Source organism: Suricata suricatta, chromosome 3 (genome assembly GCF_006229205.1).
Source record: "Suricata suricatta isolate VVHF042 chromosome 3, meerkat_22Aug2017_6uvM2_HiC, whole genome shotgun sequence".
Lineage (NCBI taxonomy): Eukaryota > Metazoa > Chordata > Mammalia > Carnivora > Herpestidae > Suricata > Suricata suricatta.
Genome location: NC_043702.1, coordinates 60,668,777 through 60,689,304, shown reverse-complemented (window position 1 = coordinate 60,689,304; position 20,528 = coordinate 60,668,777). Strand labels below are relative to the sequence as shown.

General features: G+C 40.0%; 1 protein-coding gene across 1 annotated transcript in view; it reads right to left on the bottom strand.

The window, feature by feature from the left end:
* LRP2 (LDL receptor related protein 2) overlaps positions 1-20,528 on the bottom strand; it is a 180,479-nt gene that overhangs the window by 10,430 nt on the left and 149,521 nt on the right. Inside the window, exons 58-69 of the mRNA XM_029933311.1 lie at positions 19,108-19,227; positions 17,703-17,819; positions 16,765-16,881; positions 15,752-15,889; positions 13,869-13,991; positions 10,471-10,599; positions 7,236-7,367; positions 6,038-6,169; positions 4,270-4,413; positions 2,681-2,846; positions 909-1,037; positions 191-411 (exon numbers count right to left, since the gene is read on the bottom strand). Of these exons, the coding sequence (XP_029789171.1) occupies positions 191-411; positions 909-1,037; positions 2,681-2,846; positions 4,270-4,413; positions 6,038-6,169; positions 7,236-7,367; positions 10,471-10,599; positions 13,869-13,991; positions 15,752-15,889; positions 16,765-16,881; positions 17,703-17,819; positions 19,108-19,227 (1,668 nt within the window). The remainder of the gene's footprint in view (positions 1-190; positions 412-908; positions 1,038-2,680; positions 2,847-4,269; positions 4,414-6,037; positions 6,170-7,235; positions 7,368-10,470; positions 10,600-13,868; positions 13,992-15,751; positions 15,890-16,764; positions 16,882-17,702; positions 17,820-19,107; positions 19,228-20,528) is intronic.

Sequence of the window (20,528 nt, the reverse complement as noted above, 5' to 3'; positions counted from 1 at the left end):
AAAAAAAACCCTCTTATTTACTGCTAATGGATTAATCTCCATTTGAATCAGCAGGTGGAAGTTGGGGGAGAGATATCTAAGAAAATATATCAACCGTTTCCTAAGATCCGATTCTTTCTGGAGAAAATGGGTAGAGGCTGGAAATAATTTCTCGATTATTTAACATGTCAAATTCTAACTCATTTCTAACCTGTAGTTGCAACGATTCTCCTATCAGTCCCATCATAGTTTATACTTTCAATATTGTTCTCCTTGAAGTCACTCCAGTAGATCCGGTCACCATTCAAATAATCAATAGTAAGGCCTGTTGGCCAACCAAGATCCTCTATAACTAGGACGTGTCGTCGGAGTCCATCCATCCAGGCAGACTCAATTTTAGGTTCTTTGCCCCAGTCAGTCCAGAACATAAGCCTGTAACAGAAGGTTTCCTCAGTGAGGCTTCCACACTGAAGCAGAGCATGCACGTCCAACAGGGAAATCAACCGTTTTTCATTTCATTCATGATCTTTATGGCATATTATAATTCTTTAAATTAGTCATAGATGTCAGTGCAAAAAACCCAAGGTCAATGTCAGTACAATTATGAAAAAATAAAGATACAATTTCTTGAAAATCCAGTGGCAAATACCTAGAACATGAAAGGCTCCTTCAAGTAGTAGGGTGCCTGGGTGGCTCAATTGGTTAAGTGTCCAACTCTTAACTTCGGCTTAGGTCACAATTTCATGGGTTTGAGCCCTACATCAAGCTCTGTGTTGATAGCATGAAACCTGCTTGTTTGGGATTCTCCTCCCCCCCCACCCCCACCCCCATCTTCTGTCTCTCTCCCACTGGGACACTCTCTGTCCCTCTCATAATAAAATAAATAAGTTAAAAAAAAAAAAAAAAACAAGACTCCTTCAAGTACTTACCCTAGTTTGGGATTCACAACCACGGCAGCTGGCTGATCCAGCTCGGTGTAAATCAGCCACTTTATGTATCTCCCATCAAGTTCAGCCACCTGGATCCGTTTAGTCCTGGCATCTGACCAGTAAATATGCCTGAATTTAAGGGGACAAATTTAAAAATCAAAAAAATCTAGACTGGTCATTTCTAGGAAGAGGTTTGAAGATGAAAGCAATCAGTTTGGAAGTTGGGGACAACAACACAACTACTTAGATACTCGTGATTAGATCAGAGGCTCCCTCTCTCAGGAATGCCCCAATCTCTACATCTAAGGGGACATCTTTGGAAAGTTACAAGTGGAAGAGTAAAGGACAGAAGGGGACTCCTGCTTGATCAGCCAGGATCAGTGATGATGGTAGACCTCACATCTGACATTACTACAAGACATGTACATTTCCAGGTAGAAGTCACCAGGCACTGTTCAGCTGACTCTTTAATTGCAACTGCCCTCTGAGTCTGTTTTGATTCAACCAAGAGCCCCAGGGGAATTAATAGGAATCTGGCATCGGCTCCAAGGATGAGCGGAAATAGCCTTTCCAAAATAATGAACCTAGCATGGCCACCCTGCCTTTATTCTACTATTAGAGATGCAGTTTTCAGCAGAAAGACTTCCATCAGCTTCTTCACTCACTCATTCATTAAGACTGAGAAAGAACCAAATCTTCAAACATGAAGACAGATTTGATACTGCCTGGTTGGTTTTCAGAAGGAAGTGCTACGGTCTAGAGTTTCAAGTTACTGACTCTCTGAGGCCTTGTTTCCTGACAGAGAATGCTGAAATGAGTGTCCTGATAGCCTGTGGGCACAGCAGGGACCTAATTAATTTCTTCAGACATGTTCAAGTCTTCCAGAAGCATTAGACAGGTTTGTTAAAAGGTGAAAATTAATTTATGCTAAAAATGACTTTCCATTCTCCCAGATGTCAGCAATAAGCAAGCCCCTGAGCCTCTCAGACATTTTTTTCATTATTCATTCATTTTCATGGACATGGGGGATTCTATGAGTCCTGATTCCAAGATAATCACTTCCCCATAAGTGCCACTCCAATGCAAGGCTCCTCCTTGAAGAAGGAACTTATGAACTTTTCCACATCAGTTTGCATGTCATGTATCTACCTGATGATAAGCCTACTTAAGGTTCTTATTTAGAGATTATACAAAATGTCTGGCTCTGGTCCCTGGGGTTCTAGAAGATCTAAAAGATCAGAATAAGACTGACACTGCTATTAACTCAACCCAAAGATAAAATAGGAAAGTCAAATTTCCAATCTGTTCGGACAATACAGCCTGCTGGAAACACAAGATGTGGGTTGTTCCCTGTTTCTCTGTTACCAGAAAAAAATGTTTCTTCTCAACTGCCTTGCTGGTGGAATTATGAGACTGTTCCATTACTTCACAAAATTAATAGTGCTGCCATACTGAAAGTTAATTTTGGAATCCAAAACTCTGTTGGCAAGAATGCTCTCCTAGATATAATGCAAAATCTTGACCTAGGTGCTTTCCCAAACTTTTTCATGGCACGCATAGAATATAGGAAATGATAATGACACCTTGATATTTGACACTTTGGGGTAAGCAGAAGTGGTTGCTGGGGTTAGAGCAGGCCAAGGCACCACCCTGCTGAACCTGCACCGAGTGCACCCATATCTGGGTCAGCTTAACTCATATGGCATGGCAAGCAGCAGGGAGACCTGGCCAGGAAAATAGAATTGACAAGAGGGGAATGTGGCTAAGTTTACCTTCCAACCCAGTCCACTGCTAATCCATCTGGCTGCATTACGTATTTCAGGTTCAGGTCACTCTTTGACACAAGATTATTAGTACCGGATTCAAAGTTGGGGATGTAGGCACGTTTAATAGCACCATATTCAGAACCATGCCCTAGCACAGTGTAATATACAACACCTGCAAGGCAAGACACACATGTTAAGTTTCATCATGTTTAAGTTTCATGTTAAGAACATCAGGAAAGGGAGGAAATGGAACCTAATCAGGTGAACTACTGTTCCTTCATTGACATCTCTACTTCCTTATTGTTCCTATGAGACTAGTACTTCAATTACGCATACCTGATCAAACCTCAACACGTTATACTCGAGCTCCTAGCTACAAATATTTCAACTGAAAACTTATCGATACTGACTTAGCTGTCTCTATTTTAAGGTAACTTATTAAAATATATTTCAGTCTATTTTCTCTCATTAGGATCAAGTTCTAGTTTCCAGAGAGGAAAAAAAAAGTTTAGATAGATAAACCAGGGGCAGACTATTCAATAACTGGCAGTAAAGGAGCTATGTAGATGAGAAGTCCTATTTAGCATATAGACTAAAGGACAGTGGACAGCAAGCATTTAAAAGCAAAGGAAGACTATGACTTTTAAAGGCATATACTTTCCTAGGTATTTTCCATTTTCGAAAAATTTATTGTATTGTGTAAGTGTGAAAACACAACCATAAGAAATCTCACATTGCATTGTTACTACTGATAGTTTGCCAAGCATTTTCACGTGTTATCTCATTATCTCATTTGATCTTCAAAAGAACTCTCAGAGTAGTCAGACAGACAAGAATACTGTTCTTACTTTTCGGATAAGAAATGGAGAACCAGAGAATTGTTACAATAGATGAGGGAAATAGGCACAGAAGATGAGGTCTCCCACACCTCCCATTACCGTCTCCCACACCTCCCACAGAGCCATGAAAGACTCAACAATAAACATTTTTCGTATTTCCTCATATTTTCACTCATTGAACTAAATTTCTAAAGCAACCATCATATACACTGTGGTAGATGTTGGGTCAGATGCTAGGCATATAGAGTTGAATTAGGCTCAGTTCTGCTTCCAAAGGCATAGTTGAGGTACAGGGAGAAAAGTACACGGATAGCTATAACTCAACATAACATGTGCTTTAGTGAAAGCATATATAAAACATCATAGGCTCCTGAGTGAGCATTTATGGAACTGTGCCCAGGAAGAACTATAGATGTCAGAGGAGGTGACATTTGAACTGAGTAGGAATTTTGCGTTTGAGTAGAAATTTTGAAGGCTACGGTGATAGGGAAGAACAGTCCCTGTCTGAGCAAAGACAAAGAGATATGAGGTGGTCCTGAAAGGATAATCCCCAGAGTTGGGAGAAGGTTTGGTTAGAAGTTGACATAGTTTGGCGGGGACCCACGGTCATGCTAAGGTGCTCAGAACACGCTGGATAGAGGAGCTCCCTCTCCCACTCATGCAACAAAATTCACTCATCGGAAAATAAATCTCCCCAGAGTTTAACACTTTATAATTCAATGAATATCAATGACAGATGCCAAAGTTCACACTTACTGAGGCCTATGCCCTCGGGATCCCAATCATAATCAATGGCCTGAATACGTTCCTCGCCTTCAAGATAATCTGAGAACTTCTCAGATGAGAGATTATATTTTCGAATCCGCACATTTTCAGGCAGTAGGAACAAAGGAGGATTACCTGTAAATAAGACAAAGGCTGCTTTATCTGTTTGAATTCTATCTGAACGCCTTTTTATATAAAGTAGATATAAAATAGCAGGTATCTTCCCACCTTTAAAAAAAAATAAGTTTTTATAGATATCTGACTCTCTCTGCTAATCAGTAGGACTAACTATCCAACGGGTTTGCCAGATCTGTGACTGTGGACACTCTTATATCCATTTTCAGGTGGAAAACTAATATTTCTGAGACCACTAGACAGTGTCCTCTTTTCCACTGATGATTTTTTCTTTATTCACTGACAATAAAATACACAAAACTGTAGACAATCTCACAGAAGAAGTACATTATGTACAATGTTACTGAAAGTTTGCCAGGAAGTCTTCGTTCCTTATTCTTTACTGACAGGATTTATGATTGTTTTAGCAGGTAATCAGCTCCACAGTTCAATGTATCTTCCAGCTAGTGACAAAAACAGCTCGTTCTGGTTCTTACCCAAAGCAACTATTTCAATGGTGACTCATCTCGAGGTGCCTTGTCTAGAATTTTAAAATTTAATTTACTTGTAATAATGTCAATCAAATCTCATTTAAGTTACTTTTGAAAGTTCACTTCATATATTTCCTGTGTCTTGACATTGTGTTTTGTCTGACTATGAGAATTTATTTCAGTCATCTCCCTAGTGAAATGACTTGAACGTTTTTTTAATTTGCTGCCTAATTACCAGACCAACTGCTCAACTGCCTTTACTCTAGTTTTCATTCAATGTCAGAAATGTTTGGAGGGTAAAATACTTAAGTATGCTAGTCAACCTTTTGTTTTAAAAGCACAATTGAACAGCCGTTTTACCCTTAATTTGCAAAATAAAATGTGATTTCCATATCAAGTTCTTTAAACTCCAGCACAAACTTCAAATTCAAATCTGTAAGACTTGTAAAGAACTCTACCCTTTGATGGGGATATGCGAATTTAGGTCAGACCTCTGGAAACTTGGACTGTATATATTATACTTCTGCCACACAGCCTTTCTCCTTTGTCAGTTCTATCCAGCTCTTACTAGTGGCTTCTATCAGGCCTGACTCTCAGCTACTGGCATTAACCTAAAATGTAGAACAAATGGTTGAAGTTATGAATGAGCCAGACCTTTTCTGTATGACCAGCAGTCCATGAACAGTTAAAAAAACAATTATCAACAGAATGCCATTCATTTGCCCCAACTGGATGTGACTATTTTTTGTGAATCATCTTGAATTACGGGGTTCTCAAACCTTGGTCTTGGAGTGGGAGCTGGGGGGTTTCACCAATTTCCTTCCACTGACCATCACGCTATAGACAAGCTTTTGTTGTGTGACTATCTGGAAGGTGACATCTTTTCCACTTTTTGAAGTTTTTATCAAGGTGGACAAGAAACTAATCCCAGAACAATAAGTCATATCTGACTCTCATTTTAATTCCTAAGTATTTGTTGTGGGATTGCAGTTATTGTTTTAATCTGGCAGGAAAGGAGAGAGGAGAGTGAATGGGTGTTGGAAGAGAATGAGCTGGTGAATTAAAAACAAGACTGAAAACCTAAAGCTTATTTTCTAGTATATTGTACTCATCAGCACCATTCGATTGACTAATCCCAGCAGAACCCGGCATACCTTCAGCTGCGCATCGTTTTCCATACTGGTCACTCACAGACAGGAAGCCTTTGGCACAGGAACACTCATAACTTCCTTTGGTATTCTGGCAGTTCTGGGGACAAACCCCAAATTGCTGACATTCATTGATGTCTGCAGATACAATAAAAGCAAACATGTACCATCTGCTCCCAACCACTCCTTAGAGGCCCTGCTTCTGTCTGGATCCGCCCTCATGAGCAGTGAGGACTGAGAAGCTGCAGACGGAAACAGGCGATGGCACCATCCTCTGGGGAACACTTCCTAAGCGTCAGATGTGGTTTCACACGCCTCTCCTGTTTTTTCCTCATTTAATACTCCAGAACGACTCTGCAATATGGACTATTCCTAAACCCAAAGTCCCAAAGCTAGGAAGCAATGAAGACGGGGTTCAAGTGCAGCAGTACAGCTCCACAATAGCAGAGCAAATTTTCACTGTTGGAAAGCCACTGTGTATTAGGCTTATCCGGGTTGAGTTCCCTTGCGCTCACCAGCTTCAGGAGAGGGACTCATTCATTTAATTTTTTTTTTTACTGAGTTCTTGAGCTTCAGCTTCCAAAAGAACTATTCCAATCATCTGAATATGATACATCATGAGTTAGAAACAAAATTCAAATACGGAAAGACACTAATCATACTCAGTCCTTACAGTCTTGATAAGCTACCCTCTAACTCCATACCTCAGAACTCACTCACGTCTGGCAGAAGTAGATGTGTGACAAATATATGTCGTTTGGACTTTGATGAAGAAAATAAAATTCGTGTTTAAAGAAAATTGATCTTCCACACTGATACAATAAGCAGTCATCATTACTTATCAACGTGGCAGACATTACTAAGGATGAGCTATCTGCCTAGCTATCTGCTAGGGATTGGCAAGATAGCATGGGAAAAAAGTTATCACCATCCCTGAGGGTTGTTTTTCCCATGACCCAAAATATTAATGAGCAAAATCTTAACATCTTTCATCATTGGTTATATATATCATGAATGTACAGCTTGTATTCTAACACAGAACTGATCATCACCCTCTAACAGTAAAACTATTGGTGCGCTTAAATATATGAATGAGCTAGAACCAAGAGTTTGGCTCCATTACGGGAATTAAACAGGGTTTTAAAAAAAAAAAGGGAATAAGTGGAGAACCTAAAAAGTAGGAATTGGAGGAAATATACTCTACCGTTACAGGAGCGTCTGTCCAAAGCACTGACTCTGAACCCAGGTCTACAGGAGCAGATGAAGCCTCCTTCATTTAACTGGGTACAATTGTGTTCGCATAGATTCTCTGCACATGATCTTTCTTTTCCTGTATCTGGAAGAACAATCTTAGCATTACAAATGGAAGGTATAAACACTTATCTCTAGCCTATTATAGGACATCTCAAATAGCTGCTTTCCATAAGTGTTTGTAGAGGATTGAGGCCCCTTGTATTCAAATATCTGGTAACACCGTGAATGCCATTTATATGACTGTATATAATTTTAGATTCTTGAGGCAATTTTCCCATTTTGCTCTTGAGGCAATTAACCCTGCCAGGCTTATCCTCAGGGCATCCAATTCCAGAGTCCAGAACTATGAAGTCGGGGATCTTCAACTGTAATAATCTGTTCTGCTAATATATATGTGTGCATATATACATATATATTTTTCATATATATTAGATATGGAATATCTGATATAGTAGGATTAAAACTGATAAAAATGACATATGTAATATATATCCTATTATATGTGTATTAGAGGACACTGATACAGTTTAGAGCAATATAACAGATAGGAGGAAATTATAAACTTACAAGAAGAGCAACTGAGATATGTATACACATATATATCAAGTGTTGGCCAAGGTGCAGTAAAATACACGTAGTTAGAAGTCATACAACTGCTATAAGAACCATAAAGTGGCCTGCATGGAAAGGAATGTTGCAACAACATGTATGAAGCCAGGACATTTAAAGTATTCATACCCTATTATCCAGTTATTCCATGTTAATACATTTTCCTTCAAAAAGAAAGTGTGCTATGATTTATTTAAGGATTATAAATTATTAATAATAAAAATTTGAAACAACATGAACAATTACGGTATACTGTATTTTATCAAATCTAAGTAAGCCCCCACTGATATACTACTGTATGTAATGCTAACATAGAAAAACTCTGGGACTTACACTATGGTGTGTAATCAATTGAAGAATGATCCTTGTTTCAGAGATGTTAAAATGTAAAAATAAATGTGCATCTTAGAATCAATGAGTTATTATCTACATGATGGATTGTTAGGCAATCATTCAAATTCATGATTTCAAATGATACTTTGACATGGGAAAATATCTATAACAAAATGGAGGGATTCTACTTAGGTAACACTAAATAGATACTATGTATCTTTAATTTTTTAATATTAATAATTTTTGCACATTCATGTGCAAAAAAAAGACAACAGAAGTACACCAAACTTTAGGATCAGTTCTCTATTAGTTATAGGATTCAAGTGATTTTTACTTTTGGTTGTTAATATATTTTCTGGATTTTATAGCTTTCATAATACAAAAAAATGTCAACAATAGTTCAATTTCATAGGGCCCATATGAATGACCTCTGTCATCTCTCCTGTTCTGGGGTCCAGATCCTCCAGGGAAGATTTTAATAGCTCATACCCCCATCCTCACTGCCCTGAATTCTCATCTCTGCCAATATCTATCAAAGCCATCTGGCTTTCATTTTTGTATTATTATAACTTTGCATCTTTTATCCTGAGTCTCCATCTACCCTCTAATCCAGGTCTTACAGGGAAGCTGACAAAGATAAACATACCTAGTGAGTGACAATGGGGGACAAGGGGTGGGAAGGGATGGTTATCTCCACAAATGATTCAATCTTTATCTGCCTTTCAAATGAAATGTCTCTTGGTCACACGCTTCTGAATATTTTAGTCAAAGAGACTGTGGTATCTCCTGGCTCAATCAAACATTTATTTATTTTGAGAGACAGAGACAGATCATGAGCAGGGGAGGGACAGAGAGAGAGAGGGACACACAGAATCGAAAGCAGGCTCCAGGCTCTGAGCTAGCTGTCAGCACAGAGCCCGACACGGGGCTTGAACCCACGAACGTGTGATCATGACCTGAGCCGAAGCCAGATGCTCAACCAACTGAGCCATCCAGGTGCCCCTGTTGAAGCCTTTTACATGGCAACTGAAAGAGTAACTAACGTTTGACCCATGCCCAACTTGGAAATACTCCAAAATCCTGAAACAGCTCATATCAGTCATGGCACTAAGTCTAGACTCAAATTTAACACCCAGTTTTGCAAATCCTGTCATGTTCATGCTTTTTGTTTTATTAAAAAAATTTCTTTAATGTTTTATTTATTTTTGAGAGAGGGAGAGAGAGAGACAGCATGAGCAGGGGAGGGTCGGAGAGAGACGGAGACACAGAATCTGTAGACAGGCTCCAAGCTCTGAGCTAGCTGTCAGCATAGAGCCCGATGTGGGGCTCGAACCCACGAACTGTGAAATTATGACCTGAGCTGAAGTCAGACACTTATCCAACTGCGCCACCCAAGGGTCCCATGTTTGTGCTTTTTAAAGTATTTCATCAAGTCACATTGTTATGTCAAAATCTCCAAGCCCCACTAGGAAAGTGTGTGAAATAAAAGGCAAATCAACTCATTATGACCAGTTATTTACCCTCCTTTGTAGCTCACAGAGGAGAAAATTTGCCAGGAAATCCTTGGGATGCCTCAGGAAAGAGCATTTAAAGCCCAAGAAGTTGAAAACTTGTGGGTGGAGCTAACTAAGATGACTAACTAAGTCATGGGCTCCTAGAGTTTGAAAAATCTTTTTTTTTCCTATGAAGAAACTGAGGCCTGGAGAGGCCAGTTGGATGATCAAAGGGGCACAGCTAGTGCCTGAGCAAACCAGAGTTTCCCCTAAGTGCCAAAGGACACTGCATTTGGCTTACAGTCAAAAAGTGTGCAGACTCACGAACAAAACACATAGCTTTAAGGTGCTGAGAGGCATCTAGTTAACTGGGAGGAGGATGTGCTCTGCAGTTAGGTAGATCACAGTTGAAATTCCTGTTCCATCTCTTAATGTCAAAAAGATATGGCCAGTTCTTTTAAGCCCATAAGCCAGTTTCCTCATTAAAAATTTTAAAAATTGAGGGAGAGAATAATATCTAGGTCATAGTATTGTTATAAGGATGAAATAACATAATCCATGTTGTGTTTAGCACAATGTCTGGTACAGAGTAAATGCTCAATAACAGGTAGCTATGAACTTGACTGCGGCTCAGAGCACAAAGTAAGTTAAAAAGAACTATGTGGTTATCATCTACTTTCTGTTATTGTATGCTTTCGTTAGGTAAACCTGAGTTACTCCACTGAACTAAAGAAATAAATATTTACTTACTGCAACCAATTTCATCAAAACGGTCACCACAGTCATCGACATCATCACATACAAGATGTTGTGAAATGCAGTGTCCATTGCTACACTTAAATTCATCTTCTTTACAAGGTCTAGCGGTCGAAGGTACACCTGCAATTTAAGAACAAGTTAAAGTCAAAGTTGAAACATTCTCTTCTGTGGAACAAGAGGCTTCCCTCTGTGGCAAAGAAGGTTACTGTTCACAAATAAGCCTGTGCTTCCTTGTATTTCCCAGTCTCCCTTGCATTTTGTTGGGACCACATGACTCGTTCTGGCCAATGGGCTATGAGTAGGAAGTGATATAAGTCACTGCTGACTGAAACAAATAAAGCCCATGTGCCTCTCTGCTTTGACAACCTAGGAAGCCATGTGTTTCAGGCAGCCTAGCTACAAGATGGAGGAGGGCTGGGCAACCTACACCAGCCCTTACCTGGGTAAAAAGTAAGTCTTCTTCATCAGGTCTCACTGCTTAGAGTTTGAAATTTGTTGGGTGCAGCAGCTAATATCAATTACCCCGAATCACATATGTATAAAGTACTTCCATAATAAAAAACCTAAATTATTTGTCACTGTCTTCATAGTCAGGAGGCAAGCAATGAGGAACGTGGCATTGGAGGCAGGAAAGATGGGGACCCATACTATGCAATGGCAGAACATCTGGTAAAGGTATGACTTGGGAAAAATGGAAGGCAGACCAACTGCTTAATGAGTATGTGTCAATCTACAGAAAGAGGTTAGGAAACAGAAAGCTCCATTGGAAAGGTGAGTGGTTGTTGGTGGGGAGGAGCCAAATTCCAATTATTAAGGCAGAGAAAAGCTCAGGGAAGAAACAGCTGGTTTATAAGTGGAAATGAAATAAAATCTAGGAATTTGATGCATGAGAAAAGCTGCATTTGATTCCAAGTAGTAAGATTCTGATGTTTAGAAGGCATTGAGACAAAAAGGTCCAGGAAAACCTCTGACTTGGATGAAATGACAGCCCGTCTATTTTTCTAGATGGCCTGAAGGTAACTAATGATCATCTGAAATAAAGGTACATGAGGAAAACAAAGCAAAAAAAAAAAAAAGCAGATTCAAAACCTATGTCTCAAAAGTGAGGTTACTTGTAGAACCGACTCGAATCAAATAGATGAAAAGCCTGTCAATTTCCAGAGAAATATATGACCGAACAAACCAAACTACTGTGGCTGAGACTCTAAAAAAGCCTTGGGTTCCCCCCCCCCCCTCAACCTTCCACAAGCCGGGAGTGGCTGAAAGCTGTGCAGCTCCTAAAGGGGGCTTATTCTCCTATTTCGAGTTCAAGAGGGAAACAGACAAGGAGATACTCCCAAAGGGCGGGGTCAGAGACAATGAGGGGCAGTGCACACAGGCTCCCCTCTCAGAGCAGAGCCATGACCTCCTCAGCGAACCTCCTCTGCTCCCCACTGGGGAGGGCTTTGCAAAGTCTGCATAGGGTGACCATACAGTTGACAGTAAAAGGGCACTGTTAATTCCACCAGAGCAACGGACATAAATCAGGACTGTCCTGCACTAACATGTGTCACCCTAGCAGCCCTTTGGTGTTTCAGAATTGCTACAGTCTGGTGAATGCAGCGGGTCTCTAATTCTTAATTGCCCAACAGGAGTCTTTATTTCTATTATGCTTCCCCTGAGCCACCACTGTCTGTCAGGGGCAGGGGGACACAAATAAGACTTCTTCATGGACCAAGAGGAAAGAACCAAGTCTGGAATTGACAGCAGGGCTACAGCCTAGTATTCAGGGCTTCTGGGTGTCAGCTACTGAATGGTACTATGAGTCACGTCCCTTGGAGGAGGTTAAGGGTGTTTTATGCATGGGAAGAAATGTGCAAATAGATTTTTAGTGACATAAAGATAAATTGTGGTAGAAACCACTGGTATTCATTAAATAACCACACACTTCCCTGGATTTCCCAGTCTCTCTTGCAGCTAGATTGGGGCCGTGTGGCCAGTTCCAGCCAAATGGCTGCACGCACAAGCAACATCTATCCCTTCCATGCCCAGGAAATTAAGAACCTGTGTGCCTCCTCCATTTCTCTCTTCTCCTGCCACGGCAACCTTGAAGACCATGTGTTCCAGGTGGCATAATTACAAGGCAGAGAACTGCCTGACCTTCATCGACCTTTAAATCAACCTCTGCAATTTTCAGTCATTGAAATTTGCAGTTTATCTATTGGAATGGCAAGCCATGAGTCCTTTAACAACTTACTCTTTGGGAAGAGTAAGAGAGGTTTACAGCCCCTTTTATCCATTTTCAGATTTAATCTTGTGCTATAACTGTCTTGAATCATTTAAAAAAATGCCATTAATAGTAAGGGAAATGGAAAGAGAAAGGGGGAAATTGATCAAAAATTTTTAAATGTGTTATTTCTGGGTTTTCATCCTTTTGTGTTCTGCCTTAAATAAACATAGTAACAATGTTATAATGTTAGGTTCACCTCTGCCAAAAAAACAAAACAAAAAAAACCCCAAAAACCAAAAAACATAAAATGGGTATAAATGGAGCACTGCAGTAGTGTCAGTGTCCTCCCTGGTCTCCCCTCCAGGATGAGAGCTGGCAGGGAGCATTCCAAGGCCACCTCAAAACAAGGGATGGAAAATAGAAAAATTAGCTATTTATCTCAGTTTTCTCAAATAGTATCTTTTAAGGAAAAAAATGTAATGGGACTCTGGGGAAATGGTTTTCCTCACCTTTTCCTAAGTAAATTACCCCCACAAATTAATCAACTCTCCCCTTCAATGAATAGATTTTAAAACATTCTCAAAATGGGGAAGCACCGATTTTTTTTCAATATCTAAAACATTAAATGCAGCCAGTTTGAAACTTGATCTTAAAATAATCCCTTATTTTTCTCATCTGGGAAATGAATTTTCATTTTAAAGATGCACACAAGACAAGCTCCGTTAACACCAGGGCTGCCTTATTTAACATGATCTTTTCAGTTGGACATTGAAAGGTTCACATGCCTAGATTAACAAGCAGTAACTCTAGGCTAAAAAATGACTAAACCTCATTTCTTTAAAACAAATAAACCATTAATTTGTGAAATGTGAGTCAACCAGCAGTTAGTGTTTGTTCTCATTTTCTTAAGAGAAAAAAGATGGGGGAAGCTTATTGAATATTTAAACAAACACTAAAAAATTAAGGGACTTGCTCAAATGAGACAGGACTAAGGGAGGGAGGGATGCATCTGAGTAATGGTAGGTTTATACGGTCTGTAAAGAACTGTTAACAGAGATCTGCAGTCATAGGTTTAGCTCAAGCCTCTACAGAATGAACTGAAATCCCAGAGGTACATTTGGCCCACTGCAGATAATTTAGGGCCCTTAGTTTTTCCTTCTTCTTTTTCGCTTTTGCTTACACTGCTCCTCTTTCTCATCGCTCCCATCTCCACAGTCATCCACATGGTTGCACAGCTCATGCTTATAAATGCAGCGATTGTTGTCACATCGGAACCGGTATGGTGAATCACAGGGAACATCCACTGAGAAAGGAAAGATGGAAAAACAAACATTAAGAGTAGAGTGGGTCAATATCTAAAATGCTCCCAGGCCAGCATTCATCCATTCATTTGTTCATTCAATTAACCAATCAACAAATACATCTTGACTATCTAGTACACACCACAGAAATGTGCTATGAACCAGATACAAAGCCAAACAAGAAAGACACAGTCCTGGGGCACCTGGGTGACTCAGTTGGTTAAGAGTCACTTCAGCTCAGAATCCAACTGATCTCACAGTTTTTGAGTTCGAGCCCTGGCACTGGCAGTATGGAGCCTGTTTGGGTTCTTCTCTTCCTCCTCTCTCTCTGTCCCTCCCTCAGTTGCTCATTCTCTCTCTCTCTGATAAATAAATAAAGTTTAAGAAGAAAGAAAGACACAATCCTTGTCCTCGTGAGCCACAAACTAGATGTGCTATGACAGCATCTACTGGGGTGACCTGACAGGGATCTGGGCGAGGAGGGATCAGAAGAGGCTTCACTGGGGAAGGCTCTGAGTCAGAAAAGAGCATGGTAGGTGTTTGGTCCTGAATCAAAATCTCTGTAGCTGGAGCATGGAATGAGGGGGATAATGACAGCCATGAAGCTGTAGAGGACGAAAAGATCCTACACAAACTCTTAGCAAGGAGGCCACTGTTTGCCTTTGGCCCTCCAGAGCTTGAAGTTTCCCACCATGACAGATTTTCCTTCCTGAATTCCCTCACCTCTTACGTTAAAGTTGCAATTTCACATTCGAATGCTGACTCATCTTGTTGTCCAGAGTTAGACACCTAGCTGATGCTTGTGTACCTGTGAGGAACCCAAAGGTAGAACCCAGGTCCCTTAATTGTTTGGTACAGGGGCATTGTCTTCTGTGCATGTACCCGAAATTGGGTAAACTCAACACACATGTGTTCCTCTTCCACATGAAAGGCTTTGACTATTTGATTATCCTTCTTCCTTTGCACCACACACAGGAGCAAAAGGAGAAACTTAGTAATAAGGTTGGTTGGGGGGGTAGGTATTTATTTTTGAGGAGAGAGAGAGCAGCGCACGCTGGCGGGGTGGGGCAGGGGGGAGAGGGAGGAAGGGAGGGAATCCCAAGCAGGCTCTGCACTGTCAGCACAGAGCCTGATGTGGGGCTTGATCCCACCAACCATGAGATCATGATCTGAGGCAAAATCAATAGTCAGACACTCAACTGACTGAGCCACCCACAGGCCCTGGAAGTGTTGTTAATAGAACTGATGCTGTGAATGACAGGTACAACCCTATGAAACAGTGTTGGTTATTTATTTTTTCATGTGGCTGTGTCTCTGCCTCTCCAAAGTTTGATTTTACTAGCTTTGGGCACTTGATCTTATAGAGGCAGCAACCTCCGAAGGACTTCTTTGGAAGTTAAACATACTTAAGATATTTTTCAAGATACATCAAGTTAACAGTAAAACTAACAGAAAACAGATGTCACGAAAAATGTTGAGATGCCACTGTGAAAATATAATGTATCCTAATTAAATTTTTCTCAAGGGAAGGAAATATTCTGACATGGCATTTTTGTCAAGTCCTTGGGTTAAAAATGAAGTGATGAATGTTTGCCTATGTTCCAAATACAAACTAGGGAAGAAGACCAAGTAAAATCACAGTGATGCCACTCATGCATCCAGTATTCAAAAATTGTCCAGCTGCTCCCTGGTATCGTATAAGAAACACTGAGATCTTGCCAGACAACACCGCTCCCATACCCGGCCTTTCCCTCCCTCTTACAGCACAGGTGAAGTTCTTCATCAGAACCATCGCCACAGTCATTATCTCCATCACATTTCCACGATGATCTGATACAAACATGGTTTTTACATTCGAACATAGTAGCCGCGCAATATGCACCATTGGGGAAGCGAGTGGCTGTTGGGGAGGAGAAGCAAATTCCAATTATTGGAAAAAGCATTAGTTTTGAAAAGTTAGCTTCTATTTGTCCTTTAGCCCTTTCCATTATAGCCTGTTCTTCCTTATTCATAAAGATGTATTTTTGCCTTCTACTATCTGAAATTATAAGGGAATACCTCTTAAGGACAGTTGTCTAATCCCAGTTTTCAAAGACATGAATCATTCTGTGGATAGCACCAGACTTTTGCTTTAGAGGCAAGGGCCATTCTCCAGCTGGGTCAGTACTGGCTTTACCCATCATCCATTTATATAGTCTCTTTGCAACCAGGTTTCAAGATGTGGCAACCACATCAATAATATCTATCATAGGTGATCAACAGCAATTAACATTCATTCAGTGATTCATAAAGACTAAAATGTGAATGATTACAATGGCTTTCATTTCAAATAGTTTTTTATGCCATCATGCAAGTTAGAAAGATGTTAATGCTGCAAATTCAGTATGTTCCACTATCCGATCCAAATTCTTTATACCCATTTATTCATTGCTTGAACATTCTTATTTACCTGTGTTCTTTTCCAATTAATGATTTGTATCAATTGATAATATGTAAGTATTTTTCTTAGCACAGATATTTACTATATTTTCTATCTAAAATATTGTTAATGAAATCCACCTGAATGACTATTATGAACTACTTGGATACGGTGCATCAAATCCCAAGTGAACTGATAATTATCAATGAGTGCACTGATAGATAATCAATGAATGCACTGGAAGTCCCTATGGCCCTTTCATCTAAGAAGTGATGGCTGATGAGGAGGTGGGGCCCAATAGGCCATATGTGAACATTTCAGATAAACAAGGCCCCTCCGGGCGCCTAGACACTTACGACAGGCGGCTTCGTCAGAGGCGTCCAGACAGTCCGCGGTTCCGTCACATTTCAATTGTTCAGGCACACAGTGTCCGCTCTGACACTGGAAATATCCACGTTGGCAGGTCTTAAACTCTGAAGAAAAAAGACTGTCATTCCAGAAGGCCTTGCCATTCTCAGACAAGTTTATGGAATATAGAATATACTACATCACATTCTTATCCACACCTTGTGACTGGCTCATAGCAAACACACAACTTGTGGTTAGCAAATGAATAAATGCTCAAAAAATACACTTTACCCACTCAACAACACATGGAGGTGGAAGTACCTATCTCCCTCTATTAAATAATCTCCAGCTTTCTCTCACAAATCTGAATTCCCAGACCCAACCCATAATAAGTCAAGAGCTATAAAAAAATCACTTGGGGTTTATGATTCTTATTCTAATACTCTGACCTCTACACCAGGGAGCTACAGTAATACATCCCTTAGGGTCACTTTCTGGGGAACAGTAGGATAAATGAATGTATTTGTTGTCATTTATAAGGAAAATGCAGATTGAAGTCTGCTCCTAGAAAAATGTTTAAGTTAAAATGAGATTTTTTTAAAACCTCTTTGCATTTCCCCCTATTATTAATCAAGACTGCTATAAGTTAAGAATAAAGCATAGATGGCCATGGAGGAGGGCACTTGTGGGAAAGAGCACTGGGTATTATATGTTGATAATAAACTATAAAAAAAAAGAATCAGACATTAAAAAAAAAGAATAAAGCATAGAAAATGCAAAGAAGGAGGTACTGTGTGATGCTAAGGTTTATTTATTACATAAACTACACAATTGTTTTACCCTGAAAAACCACATAAACCTTCATTTGAAGTCTCTACTTTTGTCAACAATGCTGACCCTAGCACTACACCCCGCGGTAAGCCTCCCAAAGAGCTCTGACAGTTACCACAGTCTCGCTCATCTGAGTTGTCTCCACAGTCATTGGTATGGTCACAGACCCAGCGAGAGGGGATGCAGCTTTGATCATCACATCGAAATTCACTTTCTGAGCACTCCCGGGGGACTGAAAAGGAAAGCCAAACAGCCATCAGTGGGGACCAGGATTCACACACAGAGGACAGACTTGTGAGTTGGCCTGAGTACCTTCAGTGTACCAGGCACTCCCATGTCCCAAGTCCTAGCAATCTGCTCGGGCAGGCCGGCTGTCTGCCCTCCAAAACGAAACCTAAACTAAACTAAATATTAAGAATGACCCTCATTAAGAGGTTTGTCCAAAGGTGACACAATTATCTTAAGATAATTATTGATTTCACAATAGTCTAGATAACCTAATGTAGAATTAAACATGAAATTTCTCAAATTTAAAATTCCACACTTTTGTGTAAGAAGTTTTTAGCCAATTGATATTTTCAGGTGCAATCAGCATTCTGTTTCTCTCAATTGCCTGTGGCAAATGGTGATCACTTCTTATTTCTAAAAAGTAACCAGAGTTCAAATATCGTCCATATTACAGTTCACCTGGCTGGCTCAGTCAGTGGAGCATATGACTCTTGATCTCAGGGTTGTGTGTTAAAGCCCCAAATTGAGTGTAAGGCTATTTTAAAAAAGAATGCTTGCCATATAGTTGATCTGAAATTAATATATATCATGAATCACTAACATATGTTCAGGGCAGGATCTCATTATAGTTGTTTTCAGAATATATTTAGTTATTCAAGACTATCTAATTTCACATGATCCAGACCTTTGGCTTCCTTTTCTTGACCTCCTTATCCAATTCTGTGTAGTTAGCACCTTCACTGGGAGAGAGGAACTCAAACCTGACCTGTCATTTAACCATTAGCCTTCCTAAAATAGTCTGCTATTCCAGAAGGGATGGCAATCCTAAATACAAGATCTTTCCTCTGCTACTAAGGCCATTTTGGGGCAAGTCCTTAAGAAGCAAGGTCTTTGGGTTAGTACCTTTCCTTCCTGAACTTCTCTTCATGCTGACTGTTTTCTTACTATTTTATTTATCTTGTTATATTTGTCCTTTATTTATTATAAGTCACCTTATGTTCTTTGTAGGAAAAAAGTTAGATATAACTAATTTTAACAAACAACACACATACTTGGGTAAACATCCTTTTCCCAAAATTTCATTATAAATATCTTAAAGGGAGATGCTTATGTCCTTAGCCAAAAAAAAAAAAAAAAAAAAAGGTAGAAATGTAGCAGTTAGCGGAAAGCAAGAGATCTGGTCATTGTCATCCTACCCATTGAGGAAAAATGTCATAGATAACTGAGTTATGGACAAGGAACAAACCACATTTCTAGTGGCACATAAAGATGGTAAAACCCTGAACACTCACCGCAGTTTTCCTCATCTGAGTTATCTCCACAGTCATTGTGCTTGTCACATCTCCAGCGAAGAGGGATGCAGTGATGGTTATTACAGCGGAACTCTCCCGAAGGTTTGCACGTCCTCTCCTCTACAAAGTACAGCCATTGCCAAGACTTCAGAAGCCAAAGGTCAAGAAATGCCAGGGCAGTACAGGTTTTCTTGCGAGACAATCTGAGAATCATGCTACCATAGACTCAAAGCTCCCAAAGAGGAATGACAGCAACATTCTATCAATATCCCTCTTTTGGATAACCTGAACCTATCCTACTTTAAACTGAACTTTAAACTGCTGTAAACTAGATTCATTATCTTCAGTAGAAATTGCTCAAAAAAATGAACCGATACCTGGCTTGTAAATTTGAACAAAGGCTTGGAATGGAAGATTAAGTGATGCCACCAGCTAATAGAACATTTCCATCTCATTGCCTTTAGTTGATTAAATTCAGTGTTATTAAATTCAGTATTAAAATAACCATTATCTTCCAACTAAACCTAGCACATGCACTCACAGACATTGGGCTTCAAGTGAAAGTATATGGCTAATCTTGACAGATTCTATTAATTCATTGTGTCGGGAGCTGCCAAGTTTTCTTTCTGCCTCAGGCAAGGATTATCACTCTCCGGAGAGTGAACCAGTAAACAAGATTTGCATCTGGAGGCTGGAGATTGCCATTTCCTGGTCAAAATACCTTTGGCGTCTGTCTTGCTAGGCCAGACATGGAGTGGCCAAGGTGCACAAAAGATCAAAACTGTATTTTGGATTATTCAGTGCTAACTCGCCCCTTCCCAGCATTGCTGAGGCAAATCTGGGCGTTTCTTTTGATATTCATTTGACTCTGTTTACCTGGTAACTGACCTTGGTCAGCTGCTTTGTTTTCCCGCCTTGAAACCTTCATAAGAGACAGTTTTCTGAATAAAGCTCTCTCTCTCTTTCGCCTGATCGGAAACCGTGAGTGCTGTCTTCACTCTCTGCGTCTCTCCCTCCTGCCCTGTTTTTCTCTCCCTCCCTTAGGAAAAGAACCAGCGACGATTCTCTGCCCTGCCAGTGGGGTGGATGAAACAGGTACCACCAAATGCCGGGGGATGAGTGTGGGACCCGGCCTTCGGGCTACGACACATTGGGTCTTTTGTCCCCTAAGTTCTTTCCATGTTTCTGGTTGGTATGGTCAGAGGGACATTCAGAAAAAGAAAATCTCTGAGAAATACTCTGATGTTGACTTATTTGTTTTAGAGATAGATACCAAATCTTTTCTCTACCCCCTTCAATCAATTTTAATCAAACTATTAGACTATTAACTATTAAACTATTAACAAACAATTTAAAGATGTCAAGTGTGAATAAGGATGCTACATCTAGGAGAAATTATATAAGTTCCTAATATCTTAACA